The sequence below is a fragment of the Cynocephalus volans genome, chromosome 17, assembly GCF_027409185.1.
Source record: "Cynocephalus volans isolate mCynVol1 chromosome 17, mCynVol1.pri, whole genome shotgun sequence".
In the NCBI taxonomy this organism is placed as follows: Eukaryota; Metazoa; Chordata; class Mammalia; order Dermoptera; family Cynocephalidae; genus Cynocephalus; species Cynocephalus volans.
The window spans coordinates 38,028,821-38,051,944 of record NC_084476.1 but is presented as its reverse complement, the minus strand read 5'-3'; the positions used below and the strand labels follow the sequence as shown (position 1 = coordinate 38,051,944).

Genomic DNA, 23,124 nt, shown 5'->3' with positions numbered 1-23,124 from the left:
CTTTGTCTGAAATGCAACCAAGTGTATCATAAGAGCCCTGCAATGGGAGGCAGTCCGGGGGCCCAGTCCCAGCTCTGCTCTGGCGTTCTGAATGGCTCTGGACAAGTCAGTGAACTTCTTAAACCTGCTGCCTCTCATATAACAGCGACGGCCACCACTTATTGAAAACTTACTGTGAGCTAAGTACAATGATCAGAGGTTTCTACACATCATCTCACGGTTCTATATTATTTTCCTGCTTCAGGGAAAAAGGAAAATAACGCTCAGGAAGACTAATCCCATATACATGATCAAGAGCTAGGTTCCGGGCAGAGGCTGATCTCGAACCAGCTCTGTGAATCCCTGCTTCTTCCGTGACACTGCAGGGCGCGCTCTCCCCACGCCCGTGGGAGCTGGATCTACGCTAAGCCCTGAGAAGGCAGCCTTCAGCCTCCTCCAGGGAATGCTTGCTCTCGGCGTACGCAAGGACCCCGCGGCAGCCAGAGTCCGCGCTGCGAGGTCGAACGCCGCACGCCCTGCGCAGGACAACGCCTTCAGGTTCCCGGGTCCCGCCCCGCCGCCCGGCCCGCAGGAAGCTCCGCCCCCCGCCCCGATTGGCTGTCGGGAGCGAGGCGGGGCCCGGGGATTGGCTGCGCAGCGGTCTCGGGCTGACGTGGCGCGGCGGGGGGCCTCCCACCGAAGGACCCAGGCGGCGGCGGCCGGCCCGGGCAGGCAGTGAGGCGCCGGAACGCGAGCCGCGATGCCGCTGGAGCTAGAGCTGTGTCCCGGGCGCTGGGTGGGCGGGCAACACCCGTGCTTCATCATTGCTGAGATTGGCCAGAACCACCAAGGCGACCTGGACGTGGCCAAGCGCATGATCCGCACGGCCAAGGTGAGGGGAGAGCTCCGGCGAGGGGCGCCGGGCGGGGCGGGCCGGGGCCGCGGGGAGCCGGACCGCGTGCTCTCCTTCCGTCCCCGGCACCCGGCCCTTCCTCACGCTCGCCCGGTCCGTTTGCTAGCCCTTTCGAACCCCTCTTCCTCACCCCTTCCGCCGCCTTCCTTACTTGTCTGCATTACAGCAGTTGCCTCCCAACCCGACATCTTACCTCCCGCTCCTGGTGCCAGAACGGTGTTCCCACAACACGGATTTGAGGAGGTCATACCCCCGCCTGGCACCTTCAAGTGGCTCCCCGTTGCCGGCGGGTAGAGCCGAAACCCTTTAACGTAGACTACAGGATCTAAATGACCTGACCCCTTCCTGCCTATCGTGTCCATCTCTGATGCCTTCCAGTGACATCAAATTACTTCCAGGAATTAAACTTCCTGGAAGTTGCTGTGGTCTCTCTGACCTGCCCTTCTCTGTGTTTGGAATATGAAATGGTTAAAAGCAGGAGCTCTGAGTTCAACTCCTGATGTCACCACCTACCAGCTGTGTGAACGTGGGCTAGTTTCTTTAACTCTGTGAGTCTGTTTCCTCATGTGAAAGCCGGCTCGATAATAACTCTACTTACCTCTAGAGTTATGAGGATCAACTGAGATAATTCATGGAAAGCTCTTAGCACAGTACTTGGCACATAGGATTCAAAAAATGTCCGCTGTTGGTGATGTGATGTTTATGAATATTCATGCTCCCTCTTTTGGTAAATTTCTATTCAAGTTCAGGTCTACTTCTTGGATACTTTCTCCAACCCCTCACCACCCCCACCTCCCCTTGCATTGTCGTTTAAGCGCTTTCTCTTGCTCTCTCACTCTCTGTTACACTATGAGTCCCTCTGAAGAGACTGTCATATTCATTATGACCCCAGCTCCCAGAATAAAATCTGCACTGTGATTTCTTGGTTTGCAGATAGGTCATGCCGTCTTTTCTTTCCCTTCATCAGTGCTGTTCACCCAATTTCATATTACTTGTGATTAGGTTTTGTCTCACTTTCAGGACTAACTGCTTTTATGAAAGCCTAACCACTGAATCCTAAAAATTATTTTACAAAAGTAGCAATTAACTTTTTCTAAGTGCTTACTCTACCGGATACTGGGCTAAGTGCTTTAAATGCACCATCTCATGAAATTCCTCCAACAGCTCAATGCAGTAGATGCTGCTGGTTCATTTTAAAGGCTCAGAGAAGATTAGTGACTTGCCCAAGGGCACACAGCTAGTAAATCATGGGGTTTTCAGTATTTGCTCCTAGCCACAGGGCTCTAGTCTTTGTACTGTAACATTGTTTTCCAGGGGGAAATTCCTGCTTCTAATTTAGGGGAGAAGACTGTTTTTTCAAGGTGTGATCTGTTTGAATGCTGAAGTTGTAAAAATACCTAGAGATATTGAAACCATGGGAATAAAGTTAATATTTTCTCTCTCTCTCTTTCCCTCTATTAATTTTTTTTTTTTTTTAAAGGTGACCGGTAAGGGGATCTTAACCCTTGATTTGGTGTTGTCAGCACCACACTATCCCAAGTGAGCTAACCAGCCATCCCTATGTAGGGATCCGAACCCATGGCCTTAGTGTTATCAGCACCACACACTCCCAAGTGAGCCACGGGCCGGCCTCCGTCTTTTAATTTTGGAGGATAGTTCTCTAGGGGGAGGAGAGTGGAGAGTTTGAAGCTGTATTACAGTGTTAAGAGTCAAGATATCATTTACTAGATGAATAATCTTGGGTTGGTGGTTTTTCCTCTCTTGGCCTCAGTTTCCCTTGCTTTACAATATGTGGGTGTTTTTGTTTTAGAATTTAAAGCAGAAGAATTTCTTGAAATCCTTATATTTTAAGATTTATTTATTTTGTCTTAATTGGCTGCTATAGATGGAGTCACATTTGCAAGTTTAGTTACCCAGAGTGTATTGTGTATAAACCGGCTTGCTCATGCAACTAATCTTTTTGCAATATTAAAAGTAGAGTTTGTTACATTATTTTTATTTTATTATAATAAAACATATTATAATTAGATATTAACTAACTGAATATACTTTTTTTTTCCTGAAGGCTGTCCAGTACAGGGACTGAATCCTGGACCTTGGTGTAATCAGCACCATGAGTATACTTTTAACTTTCAAACTTTGATGCAAATGGAATCACATCTTTGCTCATCATGGAGTTCTGCTGCTTGTTTTTGCGGTAGAAAAGCAATTAAGGGCTGGCCGGTTAGCTCAGTTGGTTAGAGCATGGTGTTGTAACACCAAGGTCACGGGTTCTGACCCCCAAACGCACCAGCTGCCAAAACACAAAAGAAAAGCAATAAAACCTTGAGTGAAGAAACCATCAGCATTATAGTAAAATGGACATTGATTGTGTTTTCTGAATGTAGAGTTCACCATAGCATTAAAAAGATAAAGAAATTACTCATTTTTAGAAAAGAAGCTGAGAAAAGAAGAGGAGGAACCTGCTCTCTCCCCATACAACTGCTGTTATGTAGAATGTAATGGAACTTTATCTGAGTTCTTGTCATTAGCAGTTTCTGCTGTTTCAGTTTTGTTATCTTCCTGTAAAGGGCAGATTTTTCCAGATGGAGACAAGCTTTTTAACTTCTTGAGGGTAAGTCTACTTCTTGAGAGCTGGGTGAGAAGCGAAGGGAACCAGAAGTGACACTGTGAAAGCCTCCTCCTCGGCTTGCTGAAGGAATCCAGGTTGCAATCATGGGTTGGGACACCCATGTTCTGCAGCCTTTAGGAAAGGGATCTGGCCAGCTCTGCCATAGACACTGTGCAGCTTTGGTCAGGTCACTCGGGCCTTGGAATCTTCATTTAGACAATGAGAACCTGTTACCCTAGGTCACTTTCAGTTCTGATGTTCTTTGAACTTCTTTCCTGCATTAAGTCCCGACCATGCTATCTTGTGATTTTTCCAGGTATGGGAGTAACACTCTCAGCATGATGTTTCTGGACCCAAAAGGTTTCCAATAGCATGAATACGTCTACAGAAATGGCAGCAAGCTGAGACTTTAGAAGATTTCACTTAGTCTTTCTATTGAATAGTTTTCTGAAACAATTCTGGGAGATTGGAGGCTGACCATAGAATTATAGCATTTATAGCTTTTATATTATTGATTCTGCTTAATAAATATTACATAGGTTGGGGCATTTCTCAGTTTTATTTGTTTGCTTTTTGCCACAGAACCTGTTGTCCAAACTAAATGTAGTGCAGACGAGAACAAGCACAGAACATGTAAAAGGAGAGGTGCTATTGTTGTAATCAGAGAAAGGGACACAGGGCTCTGTTCCCTTGTTTCCCATCCCTGGCCTTCTCAGAACAGTTTACACATACTGGAGCTAGCCCACACTGCTGTTAGTATAGATGGTAAAACTTAGTCCAGAGATGGGAAGTGACTTATCCAAGAGTTAGGATCAGAGTTAAGCCAGAAACTGCCTTTTTTTTCCCTAAATTCTGACCCAGTGCTCATTTTACTGTTCTCTGCTGAGTTATACAAGGGTACTTCAAAAAGTCCATGGAAAGATTCATATTATCTTTTAATTCTGTTTTCCCGAGAGCTTTTTTTTTTTTTTTTTTTTGTCTTTTTCGTGACCTGCACTCAACCAGTGAGTGCACCGGCCATTCCCATATAGGATCCGAACCCGCGGTGGGAGCGTCGCCGCGCTCCCAGCGCTGCACTCTCCCGAGTGCGCCACGGGCTCGGCCCTCCCGAGAGCTTTTTGAAGTACCCTCACATAACTTAAAATCTGCTGTAACTCCTTGATTCATCATTTTTAACATCACGATGTAAAACAAAGCAAAACACTAATTTTTTTTTTTATGAGGGAAAAATGGGGGGCAGGAGTTGGATCTCCTATCCCCAAACAACCTTTTCTTTTTTCCATACTTTCTTGCTTCCTCTTTTTCTTTTCTTTAGGCATCCTTAACATCTTTGTGAATCACTGTCATTTTCCAAGATAGTGATGTCATAGCAGTTGCCCCAGCATTTCTACTGTCTCTGAGAATCCACAGCAGGTCACTGAAAGACATCCTAATGTGTGTTGCAGGAATGTGGAGCAGATTGTGCCAAGTTCCAGAAAAGTGAGCTGGAATTCAAATTTAATCGGAAAGCATTGGAGAGGCCGTATACTTCGAAGCATTCCTGGGGGCGGACATACGGGGAGCACAAACGACACTTGGAATTCAGCCATGCCCAGTACAGGGAGCTGCAGAGATATGCCAAGGAGGTTGGGATATTCTTCACTGCCTCCGGCATGGATGAGGTGAGCCCTCTGCCACTGTCATTTGTTACTTTAACAGACCAGGGAACAGCATATGGCCTGGTGGCTTTCAGTTTAGAGCCAGCTCCAGCCCTTTCTCACCCTTTCTGTGCCCAACCAAATGGGAGGCTAGCAGGTACCAGGCCCAGTGAGAGTTTATGAGATGGCTACCATAGTTTTAAAAACAAGTTGTCCTATGGCCATACCACCCTGAACATGCCCAGTCTCTTCTGATCTTGGAAGCTAAGGAGGGTTTGCCTGGTTATTACTTGGATAGGAGGCTGCCTGGGAATATCAGGTGCTGTAGGCTTTAAAAAAATAAAAATAAAGATGAGTTTATAAAAACAAGTTGTCTCTGGGAGTAGGGGGCAGCCAAACTGGACTCCCAGAGTCCTCAAGCTTGTGTGACAGCCACTGGGCCAGGTTCCTCCCAGTGGAATGTGGTCTGGATTAGGAGCTAGGAAAGCAGAATTTTGACAGTAGTCTGCCCCTGCTAACTAGCCTTGACTGACTTGGGTGGGTGGCCTCAGGACTGTGCAAAAGGGAGCAGCTCTCACAATGCTCCTGGGTGGTTTCAGGCTCAGCTGCACTGACATCCTGGAAGAGTCCAGCTAGTGCCAGGTGTCAAGTCCCTTCTGCTCTGTGACCTGCCTCCTTACCGTTCCTTCATGTGTTCTTTTTTCAAATGTAAAAAAGTTTTAGTTGTAAAAATAACATTACAGAAAGTTTAGAAAGCAGGAAAAAGAGGAAAAACTGACTCATAATCCCTATATGGCAGCTCTTTTTTATATATTTCCTCCTGATATCTTTTTATATGCATGTTTTATTGCCTGCTTATAATATTTGTGAACATGTAGTTCTGTGCATGCTTTTCCCAGGTAACATTATACCACAAGCTTTTACCCCATCTTATGCTTAACGATTTTAATGGCAGTCTAATATTTCTTTTGGAGGATGTGTGCACTATAACTAACTACTCCTCTACTTTTGGACATGAGTGTTACTTTCAGTTTTTTGTGCTAATAAATAATGCTGAGATGAATGTCTTCTTTCTGTGTTTTGGATTGTTTCCTTAGGATAGCCTCTCAGAAATAGATTATTAGATGAAACCTAAGAACACTTTTTCTTGAAAAAGTTCAAGATTCTTTGGAATCCAAACAACTTAGGTGTTTCTGCTCTTGAAACACTTCTTTTCTTTTGGTCAACCAGATTGTCTGAAGCAGACCTCTGACTATTGTGCCTCTTTTCCAACACCAAAATATATGTGTATTGAGTCAAAAAAGTACACATCCAGCCCAGGCCATTGGTAGTTTAAAAAGTGGAACACCTAGGCCTCTGGGAAAGTTGGTAGTTTCAGGCTTCATTTCTGTAGACCAAATTCATTCCTTAATTCACAGCATTCATAAGCATGACATTCTTCAGATCTGTGTGCGTTTAACAATTGTAATTCCCTACTTTTGAATCGTATGTTATAGTTTACAAAGCGTCTTCACATATAGTGATATATTTTATCCCGACAGTGCCCCATTTTACAGATGAAGAAGTAGAGGCTCAGAGGGGCTGGGAAGTTTGTTCAGTATCACACAGCTAGGAAACAGGTTTTGAAGGCAGCAGATCTGAAGCCTAGTGCCGTGTGCTTTCCGCCGTCCCTCAGCTGCTGCCACCCAGGTGTCAGTCCAGCCCTCCCAGAGCATTAGTCTCATTAGAGAAGGTCTGAAAGCTTAGCAGAGTCTTTGGGCTTTTCCCTGCTCTGCACCACCCTTGATGTTGGGCGAAGACTGATGTTGGCTGGAGAGTCTCTCGGCCTAAGAGCTGCACTGGGGCAAGGGGACAGATTGTTTTAGGAATATGTACCTAATAGGGTTGCTTAGATATATTGCTGATCTTTAAATAATCACTAACCTGCAGGTTGAGGCAGGGTCCTCGTTCTGTGTCCAGTTCCAACTCTGATAACTGGGTTTGCTGAAATTCAGTTTGACCTGGTTACAGAACAGCCTCCATTTTATTTTATTTTATTTTATTATTTTTTTTTTTTTATTTTTATTTTTTTTAAAGATGACCGGTAAGGGGATCTTAACCCTTGACTTGGTGTTGTCAGCACCATGCTCAGCCAGTGAGCGAACCGGCCATCCGTATATGGGATCCGAACCCGGGGCCTTGGTGTTATCAGCACCGCACTCTCCCGAGTGAGCCACGGGCCGGCCCAACAGCCTCCATTTTAGAAAGGAATCAGTAAGCCATGTAAGTATTGACAACAGAACCACACAGCTCCAGTAAGACATTTTAGGGGCATTATTGTATCAATCCTGAGTTCACTCATTGCCTGGGAGAGTTCTGAGGCAGTGTGTGGTATCCTTTAAAGAAACAGAGTTGTTTTTCAACAGACAAATCATAACATCTTGCCTCTGGTTAAATATTGTTCTTCCAAAATTCTGTCACTTGGAGGACAGTGCGATGGAATTCAGGCTTCTTGGCCTAGGAGCCAAGCACCCTGGAACTGGACTTTTTTCTGATTCCACTTTTAATAGAACTTCCTCAGGGAATTCTTTCCTGTGCCCCCACTTGGTTCAGGTTTCCCCCTCCCATATGTTCTCAGGAGATATTTGTTGAATGAATAAATAAATGAGTAAGCCAAACAAAAGAGAGGATCTCTTTTGTGGCTTTTATTAGATCCTTAACAGATATGTAAATCAAAATATGTTAAAGAGGAAAGAACATGGGCTTTGGAATCTAAATGACTTGGGTGTTGTTTCTGGTTCTACTATTAACTGAGTGATCAAGAATAAGAATCTTTAACATTTGAGTGTTTAATTATTACCAAGTTTTGTGCTAGGTATTTTAAACCTACCAACTCATTTACTCCTCTCAACAACCCTGTAAGATAGGACAGTTATTCCCATTTTACAGAAATGTAAACTGAAGCACAGAGAGTGTCAATAGCTAGTGATCAGCAGAGGCTGGTTTCCAACCCAGGTGATTTGCCTCCAGAGCCCACCCTCCTGACCACAATGTTCTTGTGTCCCTCTGGATCTCATAGGTAAAGAGTCAGGTGGTGGATTAAAAATACCCAACACGTAGGCTTGTCTTCACTGCTCAAGAGAGGACCATGTCTGTTGTGTTCACCATGAACCCAGGTCCTGGCATAGCGTTGGCTTGTAGTAAGTGCTTAGTGAATATCTGGAGGGAAGGAAGAATGTACCCCGGATGTGACATGTGTTTTCATTATGTGCTTGTCGCAAGTACTGTTGGTTCAGAAAGGTTTAAGATTGCCCTTTGAGAATTGCCTGTAGAACTCAGTCCCTCAGGGGTAGCCAAGTTCTTGTCCTTAGAGGGCAGGTTTTTGGGTTTAAGAAATAACTAATTGTTGTTGTGCCAAATGTGAATAGGCTTAAAATTCCTGGGCAGAACTTTTGATGTGAACTGACTTAGTAACAGATAAGTAACGAGGCAGGGTTTTTTGTTTGTTTTTCTGTTTTGCAGGGCTCATAAACAGCCTCTGGAGAAGGTTACTAAAGAAGAGTACAAAAATATTTTGGGTCTCTAGTATTATTTTTGGAATAAGCAGATAGTCTTTTCCGAAGTAATTACTTTGAGAAATACTTTCATCTGGAGGACTAAGTCCTAACCTGTTTGTTAAAAATAATTAGTCTCAGTAGTTTAGTCATCCTTCCTCCCCCACTGTGTAGGTTCTTCCCCAGGACACTGTTTTCCTAAAACCTGACCATACCTAGTATTGGATCCAGAGTGAGGAGAAATGGAAGAAATGTTATTTGGGAATTTCATGGCAGTGACAATAAAAACACCAATAACCAGGGTAATGAGATGTGTATGACAACGGTTCTCAAAGTGTGGGTCATGCCCAGCCCTGGGGAGAGGGATTTATGAGACCTTTCAGAAGGTCCACAAAATCAGAACTATTATCACAATGATATTTAAATATTATTTGCCTTTTTTTTACTGTCATCCTGTCAGAAATGTATAGTGGAGTTTTCCAGAGGCTATGTGATATGGTAACGTCATTCCTCTGGCAGTAGCTAATGAAAGTTGTGCTGTGTGTCTTTTTTTTAAAATAACAGCTTTATTGACACACTATGCAATTCACCCAATTAAAGTATACAGTTCAGTGGCTTTTAGTATATTTATAGAGTTGTGCAACCATTAACCACAATCAATTTTAGAACATTTTTTTATCACCCCAAAAGAAAAAGTACCTATTAGCAGGACTTCTCAAATCCCTAATTCTCCCAGTCCTAGGCAACCGCTAATCTACTGTCTGTCTCTGTAAATTTGCCTCTTCTGGACATTACATATAAACAGAATGATACAGTATGTGGTCCTTTGAGTCAGGCTGCTTTCATGTAGTATCATGTTTTCAAGGTTCATCCATGTTATAACATGTATCAGTACTTCCTTTTTATTGCTGAATAATGTTCAATTGATACATAATGAACATTCATGTATAGGTTTTGTATGGACATGTTTTCATTTCTCTTGGGTATATATATATATAGAGAGAGAGATAAAAATACAATTTTATACATACATACTTGTGTGTGTATGTATAAAATTGCTGGATCATATGATAACTCTACATTTAACTTTTTTGAGGAATGCCAGACTGTTTTTGAAAGCGGCTGCACCGTTTTACATTCCCACCAGCAGTATATGAAGGTTCCAATTTCTCCACATCCCCACCCCACATTCGTTGTTATCTGTCTTTTGATTCCATCCATCCTAGTGGGTGAAGTGGTATCTCATTGTGATTGTGATTTGCATTTCTGTGATGGCTAATGATGAGCATCTTTTCATCTGCTTATTGGCCATTTCTACATCTTCTCTGGAGGATTTAGTCTATTCAGATCCTTTGCCAGTTTTTAAATTGGATTATTTGTCTTTATATATTACAAATATAAGTCCCTTATCAGACAAATGGTTGAAAAAATGTTCTCATTCTGTGAGTTATCATTTTACTTTTTTGATAGTGTCTTTTGAAGCACAAACATCTTTCATTTTGATGATGTCCAATGTATCTCTTTTTTTTCTTTTGTGCTTTTCTACTCTTATGATTTAAACATTTCTCAGTTTCAGAGCACAATGTGGTATCACTGCACAGCTATCACTGTGGCTGAAATCAACACCAAATGGTGATGAGGATGCAGAGAAAGTGGATCGCTCCTATATTGCTGGTGGGAATGTATGATCACTCTAGAAACAGTATGGCAGTTTCTTTTTTATTTTTTAAAAGCTTTATTGAGATATAATTCATATACTGTATAATTCGTCCACTTAAAGTGTACTGGTAGTTTCTTATAAAACTAGGCATGTGCTTTTCATATGGCCCACCAAGTTGTCATTTGGCAATTTATCCTAAAAGAAATGAAAACTTATGTTTATACAAAAACCTGTATATGAGTATTCATAACAGTTTTATTCATAGTAGCTCAAAACTAGAACAAGCCAAATATTCTTTAGCAAGTGAGCGGTTAAACTCTGTTAACCCATACCACAGAGTACTACTCAACAATGAAAAGGAATGAATTATTGATACATGCAATGGCTTGGATGCATCTTAAGGATACTATGCTGAGTGAACGATCTCAGAAGGCTGTGTAGTGTATGATTCTGTTTATATGACGTTGTTGAAATAGCAGAGTGATAGAGATAGAGATGAGTAGTTGTCAGGAGCTAGTGAGAAGAAGGGGATGTGGTTAATGAGGGTTAACTTGAGAGATCCTTGCAGTGATGGCACCTGTGTCTCAACTGTGCTGGTGGTCGCATGAGTGTGTGCACATAGCAAAATTGCACAGAAGTATATACACGCACACACAAATGAGTACATGTAAAAATGAAGAAATCTTAGTAAGATTGGTAGACTTTATCAATGTCAATCTTCAGTTGTGATATTATCCTGTAATTTCACAAGATGTTTCCATTGGGGGAAATGGGGAAGGGTACATAGGATCTCTCTGTATTATTTCTTACAGCTGCATGTAAATTTACAATTATCTCAAAATAAAAAGTTAAAAAAAAATTCCTCAGTTTTAATTTTTAATTTGGTAAGATATAATCCATGTAAACAAAAGCTCTGTAAGAGTCCTCGGTAGGGCCGGCCCGTGGCTCACTCGGGAGAGTGTGGTGCTGATAACACCAAGGCCACGGGTTTGGATCGCATATAGGGATGGCCGGTTAGCTCACTGGGTGAGCGTGGTGCTGACAACATCAAGTCAAGGGTTAAGATCCCCTTACCGGTCATCTTTTAAAAAAAAAAAGAGTCCTCAGTAATTTTTTGAATGTAAAGATCAAAATATTTGGGACCCTGTGATGAATAGTATATACACTGGCTGTGTGGTCCAGTGGTTAAGTGCATGGATTTTGAGTTTGAATATGGCTTGGCCTGTCATTCCTGGTGTGTCCATGTGGAGGTCCATGTGCTTCTGTTTCTTCAATTGTAAAGTGGAGTTAGTAGCAGAACCCATCTCGGGGTCATTGTGAGGATTAAATGTGTCCATTGACATAAAGCATAGCACACAGCACTCAGCAAATGTTATGAGAGGTCTTCAAAATGTTCATGGAAAGATTCATATTATCTTTTAATTCAATTTTTCCACAAAAGTACCTTCATACAATTAAGGGGAGAGTAACCCAGGCTAAGGGCTGGGACCTCTGGGCACTTGCTCTGACTGCCCTTACTTTCAGTGTGACCTTGCTGAGCCCCTTCCCTGCCTGTGTCCCCGTTTCCTTTTCTGTGTGTGAACAAGCTGCAGTCCAAGGGCTCTCTCTGCTCTGATGTCCTGAGTCAACACAGAACCAGAGAAGATGTCACCCAAGATGACTTACACCTGGAATAAGGACTTTCCTGCTCAGTCCACGTTTCCAGGCCCGAGTTCCCAATCTATGTAGGAGCAAGGCACCTCCTTGCATCTGTGAGACTGCTGTGGAAAAGTCACTTCTTTAGGGTGTTCCCTCCAGATGGCTTCAGCTGAGACCAGGCACAGTTGGGAGATAGAGAGGAGTCTGGATGTTTGCTGGTGGGGGCTGCCTCATCCTGTACCCCGTCCTTGGTTTCTTTCCCCTCCACTCCCAGGAAGCCCTTCTGTTTGGTGTCTGAGACATGCTCTCTGAGCTCGGTCGTGGTGCTGACACTTTCTGTGTGGCTTGGTTTCCTCATATAAAGTTTTGGAGTCACAGTGGCCCTATCTGTAAAAATGGGATCACACAGATGCCTTTTCCTCAGGGCTGTGGGGAGGATTCAGTTAAGCCTGTGGGGTCAAGGACAGTGCCAGGTCTGCACCCCCAAATGGTAGCTGTTCTGTTACTTAGAACCCTTTGGAGTTTTTCCGCTGCAGTCTATGTGGGCAGGGAGGATCCTCAGTCCTAGGGATGCTGTTTGTTCCACTGGCCTGGGGCACAGGCAGTGAGGGGAAAGTGCATTCTTCAGACCCTTCATGAGGGTTAATTTACTTTGTGGCCAGGTCCCTTTGCTGAACCAGCATTTCCTGTTCACCAGGCTGTTGGAGGTGGATTGGTCCCTTGTTCCGGTTTGCCTAGCAAGCGGCTCCCAGCATTCACCCACCCTAACTTCCTTATAGATAGTAGGCATTTATTGAGAGCTTATTTTTTCCACTCTGTATGCTGCTCCAGGGTGTTCTGTGTGCTGAGGGAAGGTTAAGGTGTGGCAGAATTTTATTAAGGTCAAGAAAACTACCAGGCCACGTAGCTGAGAAATGAGTAGAGTGTCTTTGTGTAAACGGAAAATTCTACTGGGTAAACAAATAGAAGCCATGACTGTCTGTGGAGGTGGCTCTCCCTGAAGGACGCGCTTCGCTCCCATAGTGACCCATCCTAGCGGAGGTGCCCTCCCTCCTGGCACCTGCGTCTGTAATGCCCTTTACTCCCTCTTCTCGTCTTTCCCCTTGCCACCCTGCCGGCAGGGCTTCAGCCTCTGTTCAAGTCATGGTCCTCTGACAGGCCGCTGTGCTGAGGACAGGCTGCCGCGCAGAGGACAGGCCGCCATGCTGAGGATAGGCCCAGCCGTTGTTTTTTTTAAAAAATTTGGTGGGGGGGTGCTGGCCGGTGAGGGGATCTGAACCCTTGACTTTGGTGTTCTCCGCACCACATTCTAACCAGGTGAGCCAACCAGTCAGCTCTGGCCCAGCCTTTTCATGGCTCTGTGTCTCCCCACTATTCCCTATCCTGGGTGGCTCTGGAGCATCTTGTTCTCCCCAACTCATCACCATGGGCTTCTTTTTCCTTTCCTACCATATCCAAAAACAGGGGAGAGGAAGGAGTTTTAGAAAAACCCCGGCTCCACCTCTCTCTTTTCTGTTACTCCTTCCTTCCTTCAGTCAGCAGTTCCCAGTTTCTCACAGTGCATAATATGGAGAGGGGGTTCTGTGGACATGCATTGTCGATCCTTTATTTTAGTTAATTAATTGAATTAGGATCAATACCAATAAAAGTCCTGAGCTGAATAAGTTTGGGAAACACTGGGTTTAAAAAGTCAGACAAGTTGATCTACTGAGACCCTTTAAGGAAGAGCTATGGCAGGGAAGCGTTTTCCTCGAATCAGTCTGTTGGTGGGACCCGTTCTGTGTATTGAACCCAGCTGGGTGCCCGAAGAAGAGAGTCCTGCATGGCTGAGTTCCTTGCAGACAGACACGAAAGGCTTTGTGCTGTGGGCGGGAGGGAGGGAGAAGACGTGAGGCTGCCCAGCTGCACTGTACCCTTGATGGAGAGAAGCCCGACAGCAGGGCAGGGAGGTGTGGGAAGCCAAGGAGTCCACGGAGAGAAGGGGTCACTGGGCACTGAGCCAGCCTGCACCCGCACCCGCCCTGGCACAGCCTCAGGAGGGAAAGCTAGGATCTTCCACATCACTGACGTTGGCACGCTTTGCAGGGCGCTGAATCCTGAGTGGCAGTTTTCTAAATGGCCACGAGGTGGCGATGGTTCCCTGGAGGTCTGCAAAATGAGGCGCACCCTCCCCTTCTAAGCATGAACTTGTCCTTTTCTCCTCACTTGAAAATTACAGAATTCCATGCAGGTTTTACAGCCTCCATAGGTAAGCTCTTGCAGAAGGCTTTTTCTGCATTTGGCCCCCTCCTTTCCTGCTTGCTCTGCCCCCACTCTTCCGCAAATGAACATTACTGTACGTAGAAAAAACCAGTATAGAGGTTTCTCTCTAAAGAGGAAACACTGTTCATCTGCCAGATAGAGCGAGAAGGTTGGGGAAATTATACTTCATTCAATAAATATATTAAAAACGGATGTTTTTCAGTTCCATCTTATGGCTGGTAAACAGTGTGAGACAGATAAACAGGAGAGAGTGAGACAGAAAAATATGGAAAGGAAAAGAGAGAAGAGGAAAAATTAAGCAGAGGGAAAGAGCAGCGAAAGTGCATAGGCTGGCCGGTTAGCTCAGTTGGTTAGAGTGCAGCCTTATAACACCAAGGCCAAGGGCCCCTGTACCAGCCAGCTGCCACAGAAACCAAAATGTATGGAAGGTGGTTGCATTAGTCCGTTTCTGTTGCTTATAACATAAATACATGGAACTGGGTAATTCGTAAGAAAATGAAATTTATTGCTTGCAGTTTTGGAGGCTGGGAAGTTCAAAGTCCAGGGGACACATCTGGTGAGGATCTTGGTGGTGGCAGCAGTGACCCAAGGGTCTCATATTGCAAGATGGTGGAAGCAGAGAGAGAGATAACTCCTCATGTGCTCCCCTTTTAAAGCCCTTAGAACCACGCCCAGGACCACCATTAAACTACCAACTCAATCACCTCTTCAAGGCCCGACCTTTCAATTGCCATAATAGGACTTCCCACTCTCTTAACACTGTCACAGTCCAAGCCTCCAACACATTAAACTTTTGGGGGACACAATTCAATCCATAATAGTGGTTTAGACACTTGGAGGTGAGTGGCACTCGGGCCACACTACACAGTATCTCTTGGACCGAGAGGCTTGCAAAATGCCTTTGAGCTGCTCACTGGCTGGTTAACCACTCTGTATGGCTCTCCAGCAACCCTCACCTGTACACTGTTAGAGGACTTACATAGCAGCAAAGTTATCCACTGAGTGTGGCCACAGTGTTTGGAGTAGCTCATTACCTGCTGGGAAGATGGACGAAGCTCAGGCCACAGTGGGTTGATTTAAAAAGCCACTTGCAGAATGACCTTCTCATACTTACCACCCCCATGCCCTCTGGATTATCATGCATAGTAGCTTAGCTCCTTGCTGCTCAGAGTTTGATTCGTGGGCCAGCATCAGCAGTATCAGCATTCCCAGGGGCTTATTAGCAATGCAAACTTTTCAGGCCTATTGCACCAAAATATGGTGCTTTGACAGGCTGGAATAAGAAAGCAGCCTTGAGATCTCTCTGACCACCCCTTTCCCACCCTACCTCCGGTCCCTCAATCCTCTGTCACTCTCAAAAGCACAGAATGAAGCCTTTCCCTTATCTACCTAAAGTCTAGACCCACCAAACAAGAGGACAGTTACCTCTGGCCCTTTCCCGGCATTTTCATTGGCTTGTCATATCACAAGAAGAAAATCTGGAGTGTGTCAACACACCTGGACAGACTTTTGTAACAGACCATTGTCTTCTATTTTGGGCCCATTCAGTATTTTGAAGAGAAATCGTTTACCAGCCATTGTCTGCTCTGTGGGCCAAATAGACTTTGTCCCAGGCCGTTGTATGTACTCCAGGCCCACTGTGTCCTCCAAAGAATCATTTACTCCTACACCCCTGTTTCCTCTTCCCCGTGAAGATGGGTATATAAGCTCTGTACCCCACTGGACAGTTGGGAAATGACTCTCTTGTGATTCCCCTGTGCATTGCCCCTCCCCAGAATGTTAAAATAATAAAATCTGTTATACCTTTTCTTCATATTTATCTCTGTTTATTAGTTGATTTTTCAGAGAACCTTCAGAGGGTTGAAGGGGATGTCTCCTCTTGGCCCCTACAGGCCCCACTCCATACCAACAAGATCAGAAATTGCATTTCCTTTCGGCAAGATCCCTGGGAGATTCATGTGTACATAATAAAGTGTGAGAAGCACTGGCCTGGCTCATCAAGTCCTAACTTCCTTCTGCATCTCAGGCAGCATTTTTAGGATAGAACTTAAGATATTTGGAACCATTCTGAGACATTGATTCTTCCCAATTCTGATTTTCAACTTCAGTTTAAAAAAAAAAAAAAAAAGGACATAAGAAAGCCTTTGGAGGCGATGGATATATTTATTACATTGTGGTGACGCTAACATGAGTGTATATATATGTCCAAACTCACCAAATTGTATACATTATGTACAGCTTTTGGTATACCAGTTATATACCTCATGAAGCTGGGGGGAAAAAAAAGTCATTTTTAAGTTCGTATGATTTGACAGCAAACTGAGATTTACTTATAACTTGTGATCCACTGATTCCTTCACCAAGCGTTTGCTGACATTTACCAATTTCCTGAGTTCACTGGTGAATCCCAGGTAAGGATGTTGAGGGCCCTAGATAGGTGACCTCAAGCAGTGATGTTGCATCAAAAAAAAGTGACTGAGGATCTGGCCTGTGGCTCATTCGGGAGAGCGTGGTGCTGACAACACCAAGTCGAGGGTTAAGATCCCCTTACCGGTCATCTTTTAGGGGAAAAAAAAAAAAAAAAAGTGACTGAGGTTCACTTTTCTGTGGGCAGCCTGGTTTGAGGTCTGAAAGGGCTTGGGTCTAATGGGCCCTGCCAGCTGTGGATCACTGTCAAGGCCAGGCCACAAGGTGCTCCATTTCCCTCCTTTTGGCAAGGACTGCGATGGCCTCTTTTCCTGCCTGTTTGGCCCTGAGGAAAGGGTAAAGCCTTTGAGGGCCGTTCAGTTTCTCACTGCCTGGTTTTCTGGGTCAAGATTAGGTCATGATCCCTTCATGTTTGTCCACTGGGCCCTGAGCCTCTAGGAATCTGGTCAGGAGTCTGACTCTTGTCCAGAATCTCGTGGAACAGACCAGCCCTAAATCTTTGTTGGACAAAGGTATGGGTGGATATGAATGAATGTTGGAGTTTGAGTGAAGTGACTGATAAATCTTCGCGGGCTTTCAAGTTGCTGAATCCCTCACTGGGTAAGAGGAGGGTTTCTTTTTTATTAGTATGTTATTCCTTACCTATCATGAGGATAGTGTTTTTGAACAGGGGTGAAAAGAATCTCTCTTTTTGATTTTTGTAGATGGCAGTTGAGTTTTTGCATGAGCTGAATGTTCCATTTTTCAAAGTTGGATCTGGGGACACTAACAATTTTCCTTATCTGGAAAAGACAGCCAAAAAAGGTGAGTGTCAAATTTTTGCCTGAGGGAGTCCAAACTTTCATATTTTTGCTCCTCAGGTGGCCACCTACTTTGAGGTAAATTTCATGAAGACAAACTTTATTTACTTTTTATTTTTTGGCAGCTGGCTGGTATGGGGATCCAAACCCTTGACCTTGGTGTTATCAGCACCATGCTCTAACCAACTGAGCTAACTGGCCAGCTGAAGACAAACTTTAGAAACCTTTTTTCAATCAGCATATACTTCCACTTTTTAATGTGCTAACTTGAAAGGAAAGAAATTGAGGATATGACAGTTTTTGTAAGAAATCTTTTTAATTAATTAAAATTTTTTTAGTTTATGAGAATTTAAGGATATAACAACTTCCTAGAGGAAATTCTGAGTTGGGAAGTATTCTGTAGGTATACTATTATAATATCTAATGTCTGCACATTGTAGTTTTAAATGAGTAATCTCATTTGATCCATCTAACAACCCTGGGACTGAAGCAGGTCATATTATTACAATGCTGAATCTTCTTGTCATAGGTAAGGCAGCTGGGGCCCGGAGAAGGATAGTGCTGTGTCCAAGCACAGCTAGAAGTGGAAACTCTGGGCCTCATACTCACCCATGCGCATGACTCGGGGGGTCAGTGCTTACCCTACCATACTACCATACTGTGTGTACTGTCAATCAGATGAGATGCTCATTTTTCTCTCAGGAATGTGAAATTCCTCTGTCTCCTTAATTCAGTTCACTTTGCTGAAGAATAACGTTGGAGAGCACAGGAGAGTCTACATTTCCTATGGTTGGGGGCAGGAACCCACCAAGCTCATCTCTGTTCCCCCACAGTGGCTGGCACGGTATTTTTAGAGGTGTTTGTGGGGTTTAGCTGAATGACACCAGTTGGGATATGTTTGAGGGAGAGTCAGAACCCCTAAAAAGAAGTGATGATAGTGTCGGTGTTGGCTTACTCAGGCCGTCCAATGGTGATCTCCAGTGGGATGCAGTCAATGGACACCATGAAGCAAGTTTACAAGATCGTAAAGCCCCTCAACCCCAACTTCTGCTTCCTCCAGTGCACCAGTGCATACCCGCTCCAGCCCGAGGACGTCAACCTGCGTGTCATCTCGGTGAGCAGGAGAGAGGGGGTTTTCATAGTGGGCCATGGCACAATGGTTTTTCTTGGGCTATTTACTACAGGGAAGACATAACCTCTTTTATAACCCAAATTCTAACCAACCATGGCATACTTTGTAATTTGAACATCCTTTGACAGTCTTGCTGTTAAAGAATCAAATTAGAACCAAGCAGTTGAGAAGCACATAAACATTTTTTTTTTTCTTTAAAGATGACCAGTAAGGGGATCTTAACCCTTGACTTGGTGTTGTCAGCACCACGCTCACCCAGTGAGCTAACCGGCCATCCCTATATGGGATCCGAACCCATGGCCTTGGTGTTATCAGCACCGCACTCTCCCGAGTGAGCCACAGGCCGGCCCAGCACATAAACATTCTAAAGCAGGTGACTATAAATGATGACTTTTTCATCATCTCAAACTGAAACTCTGAACGCATTAAACAGTAACTCCCCTTCCTCCTCCCTCCCCCACCCCAGCCCCTGGCAACCACCATTCTGCTCTCTGTCTCTATGAATTTGACTACTCTAGGTACCTTGTGTAAATGGAATTATACAATGTTTGTCCTTTTATGTCTGCCTTTTTTAGTCTTCAGAGTTCACGTTGAAGCATATGTCAGAATTTCATTCCATTTTAAAGCTGAATAATAATCCATTGTTCTCATATACCATATTTTGCTTATCCATTCATCTGTCAATGGATGTTTGGAATGTTTCCACCTTTTGGCTATTGCGAATAATGCTGCTGTGAACACTGGTGTACAGATGTCTATCTTTTGTCATATCGAGTTGTAGGAGATCTTCTTGAAACTTCTGGATTCTGCTCTGTTATCTTCTAATTCTCAGCATCCCTGAGGTTCAAACTGGCTACATGACAACCTTGAGAGGGCTTTTTCTCTCCCAGGATTTTGCCCACTCCAGCTCAGTCATTTTACAAAAGATGGCAAAGTCCCGTGCCAAGGAAAAGCCTGAGACCTCACAATACTTTGGTGGCAAAGGTGGGACTAGAACATAGGCCATGTCCTTCTAATTCTTTGTCTCTTATTTGTCTCAGGCCACCTCTATCAGTTTCTCCTGGTAGCACCTGAAATTTAACTTTTTATTTAAAATTGAATTTAACCAGAAAAAAAAAAAAGGTAATTATCATGAAAAACATAGTAACATTAATGAAATTCTAAATATATGCACACCCTTATAATCCTGATAGTGCAGTTAATCAGTTTTCCTTTTATATTTTCCTTTCAGTGTAGTATTTGACATTCTGGTTTTTTTCCATAGTAGTATAAGCTTTTTTACATGTTGCTACACAAGATTCATATTTAAAAGAAAATTAACCTTTTTGAAAACTGACAGTGCTATTATCTTTTTACCTAAACCTTCTGTCCCTGCAGTCCTCATAGTTTTTTCTCCACTTCTAGCCCATCTCTAAATCATGTCATTTTAAAAACTTGAACATGATTGTTTCTTAACTCTGAAATATATAACGCAGAAAGTGAACATCCCCTGTAACTTGTAACTCCACCCCACAGAGATTACCATAATTAACAATTTAGTATGTATGTCCACAAATGCTTTTCTTGATATTCTTTCTCAGTATATCATAGATATCCTTTTCCCTGCATCCCCAACCAAGGTGCCGTCAAGTCCTCTCTGTTGATACCATAGAGATAGTTGTTTTGCCAGCCCACCAACATTACAGCAGCCTGAATTCTCTGACCAGCAACCCGCACTCAATGCACAATCCTTAGGCCTGGTTCTCAAAGACTTTGCCACCCAACTGTCCTAATCTTTTATTAAACCCCTCCTGAGTCCTTCTACTGTACTTAAGCTTTCTGGACACACTCACTGACAAGACTCACCCGACTTAGAATGTCTTTTGTTGCACTCACTGAATTATAGATAGCTGATTAATAAATTATTTGGCATTTCCACCAAAGAATTGTTTTGAGATTGGGCTATATATATTATTAATGATGATATTTGTGCATATAGCACACTTGCTTTCAGCAGCTTAGGCTAATTAAATGTGACAGGTGCTTTTTGAATGAGTTTAGGCATTTGGTTATAGTTCTGTTGTTATTCCTGGTGGTTTGTGCCATGTCAAACATTTTAAAAATGCATTCTTAATAATAATAACCATTGTTTTTGGAGCATTTACAGTGTGCTGAGTGCTTTCATGCATTTACAGCAACCCTCATTAGGAACTATTATTATTGCTAGGAAAGAGAGCTGAGAGAGCCTCAGTATCTTACCCATGGCTGCACTAAACTAGCAGCTGAACTAGGGCTTAGCCCAGATCTGCCTGACTCTGGAGAGGCTGCATAAAGTGCCACAGGAGTTAACCTTTTTTTTTTCCTTTTTTTATTTTAAAGGAATATCAGAAGCTCTTTCCTGACATTCCCATAGGCTATTCTGGGCATGAAACAGGCATAGCGATATCTGTAGCCGCAGTGGCCCTGGGGGCCAAGGTGTTGGAACGTCACATAACTTTGGACAAAACCTGGAAGGGGAGTGACCACTCGGCCTCGCTGGAGCCTGAAGAGTTGGCTGAGCTGGTACGGTCTGTGCGCCTTGTGGAGAAGGCCATGGGCTCCCCGACCAAGCAGCTGCTGCCCTGTGAGGTGGCCTGCAATGAGAAGGTGGGTCCAGCCCGAGGCTGCTTGGCTCCTCTGTTCAGTGGACTTACCTGAGAGGTGGAGTCAGTACCGACCCTACCTGAGCCAGGCTGATAACATGATAAAGGAATGCTGCTCGACCCCTCCAAGTTTCTTCAGGCTTGTATTAGCAGCAGGAGAAACGTGTTACTTAAGAGGAGCAGTTTTTCTGGTCACCTAGGATCACGTTAGAGTCTTTCACTAAATCTCTGAAGCATGTGGCCCCAGTGCTCCTAGACTCCAGGAGATGTAAGAGGGGTGAGGCCCTGGGATAGGTCAAGTCTGGGTCCCTTGGAGCAGGTAAACCCTGAGAAACACTCAGGTGAGGGGTTTACTGAGGTATTGGGAGAAGAGCCTGTAGCATTCCCTAAATGGGAGGCACTGGATGGGTGGGCAGCGAGTCGGTGGTTGGTTGGTGATGATGCACGTATTCCTTATGTAGCACTGACTGTCAGACAGAGGGGAAGTTGAGGGTGAGGCACACTGCCTGGCACACTGACCACCTGGGCTTCTTAGAAGCCATGGCCTGGACCTTCTTGGCCTCTGAGTCCTCAAGCTAGGCGATCTGGGGCAGCCAGGTGTCCAGACTGCTGCAGGCTTCTCATCAAGGCAAAGATAAATGCTAGGCATGTGTGGAAAATATTGTCATCTTTTATTCTAGTGGGGCCTACCTGCTGCCTCCAAATTAAAGATACATATATACCGGGAAATTAGAATAATAGCAAAAAGAAACAAACTACCTCACAGAGGAAAAGGGGAGAGAATCGTATCAGAAACTGGAATGAGAGTTACATCAGCTGAGCCCTTAATTTGGCTCCCTGGGCAAACAGTGAAATACACCAGGATACATAATTTGATAATCATCATTTGATAGATATTTTTTCCTGGCAGTAAATTCAAAGAATTGATGTCTTAGGTGCTTATATGGAGAATATAGAGTAATATAATAGGTAATTTGTTTAAAAGCATTTATGGAAAAGGCAGGAAACACTGGCCATGGGCTTCATGTATCCTTCATTCCCCTCACCTGCCTGTCCCATCTGCCCCTCCCTAGGAGGCCCCTTTCCTGTCCTCTGAATAAGTCACACTCACTGTCTCATGAGCCCTTCACATCCCTATTTTACCAAACAAAGTGGCTCTAGGTTCTCATCCTGGGCAACCTTGGCCAGGTCACCCGCCCACTGTTGGCCTCAGGTTGCCCATGTTTCCAATGAGATGTTGAGCTGGATAATGACAGAAGTAATCATAGTGTCCATGTACTGAGTGCATTCTGTGTTCCAGGCACACTGTACATGATGACTAATCCTTACAGTCACCTGACAAAATAGAGGCACCATTATTTCCCATTTCACTGAGAGACCAAAACATGGCTTACCCCAGTTGACTGGGATTTAAGCCTGGCTCTGTCTAGCTATGAAGCCTGAGTTCTTTTCTTTGTACTTTGTTGAAAGGGGCCTCCTTGGAGTCTCTGAATTTGCCCCCCCCCCCCCCCACTGGCAGAATCCCTACCATGTAGGAGCTGTTGTTCCGGGCACTGGGGGAGACATCAGAGTCCCTGCTCACAAGGTACCCTGTGAAGACTGATCAGGGACCTTGAGTATAAAGCAATGTGCAGTAGTTACTTCCTTGAAACTGGCACTGAGTCTTAATTTTGTCCACAGCTGGGCAAGTCTGTGGTGGCCAAAGTGAAAATTCCAGAAGGCACCATTCTAACACTGGACATGCTTACTGTGAAGGTGGGTGAGCCCAAAGGCTGTCCTCCTGAAGAAATCTTTAATCTAGTGGGCAAGAAGGTTCTGGTCACTGTTGAAGAAGATGACACCATCATGGAAGAATTGGTAGAAAATCATGGCAAAAAAATTAAGTCTTAAAATAAAGTGCCATTCTCTGAA

At 44.1% G+C, this 23,124-nt stretch overlaps 1 protein-coding gene and 1 pseudogene across 2 annotated transcripts; both read left to right on the top strand.

The window, feature by feature from the left end:
- Nucleotides 1-689: 689 nt before the first annotated feature.
- NANS (N-acetylneuraminate synthase) lies at nt 690-23,124 on the top strand. Of its 2 annotated transcripts, XM_063082316.1 has the most exons (6): nt 690-871; nt 4,949-5,164; nt 17,365-17,464; nt 18,420-18,574; nt 20,951-21,217; nt 22,894-23,124. In XM_063082316.1, the coding sequence occupies exons 1-6, from the start codon at nt 740-742 to the stop codon at nt 23,101-23,103; spliced, it is 1,080 nt and encodes a 359-aa protein (XP_062938386.1). In that variant the 5' UTR covers nt 690-739; the 3' UTR covers nt 23,104-23,124. The 2 variants fall into 2 exon arrangements, with proteins under 2 accessions (XP_062938386.1, XP_062938387.1); XM_063082317.1 differs by lacking the exon at nt 4,949-5,164.
- LOC134366287 (5S ribosomal RNA) lies at nt 5,354-5,471 on the top strand (annotated as a pseudogene).

What these genes read in the sequence shown, in the direction of transcription:
- NANS (XM_063082316.1), top strand. Translation starts at nt 740, where the DNA reads ATGCCGCTGGAGCTAGAGCTGTGTCCCGGGCGCTGGGTGGGCGGGCAA. An exon ending in GCATGATCCGCACGGCCAAG is followed by an intron (nt 872 to 4,948) that starts GTGAGGGGAGAG and finishes TGTGTGTTGCAG; the next exon opens with GAATGTGGAGCAGATTGTGC. An exon ending in CTGCCTCCGGCATGGATGAG is followed by an intron (nt 5,165 to 17,364) that starts GTGAGCCCTCTG and finishes TGATTTTTGTAG; the next exon opens with ATGGCAGTTGAGTTTTTGCA.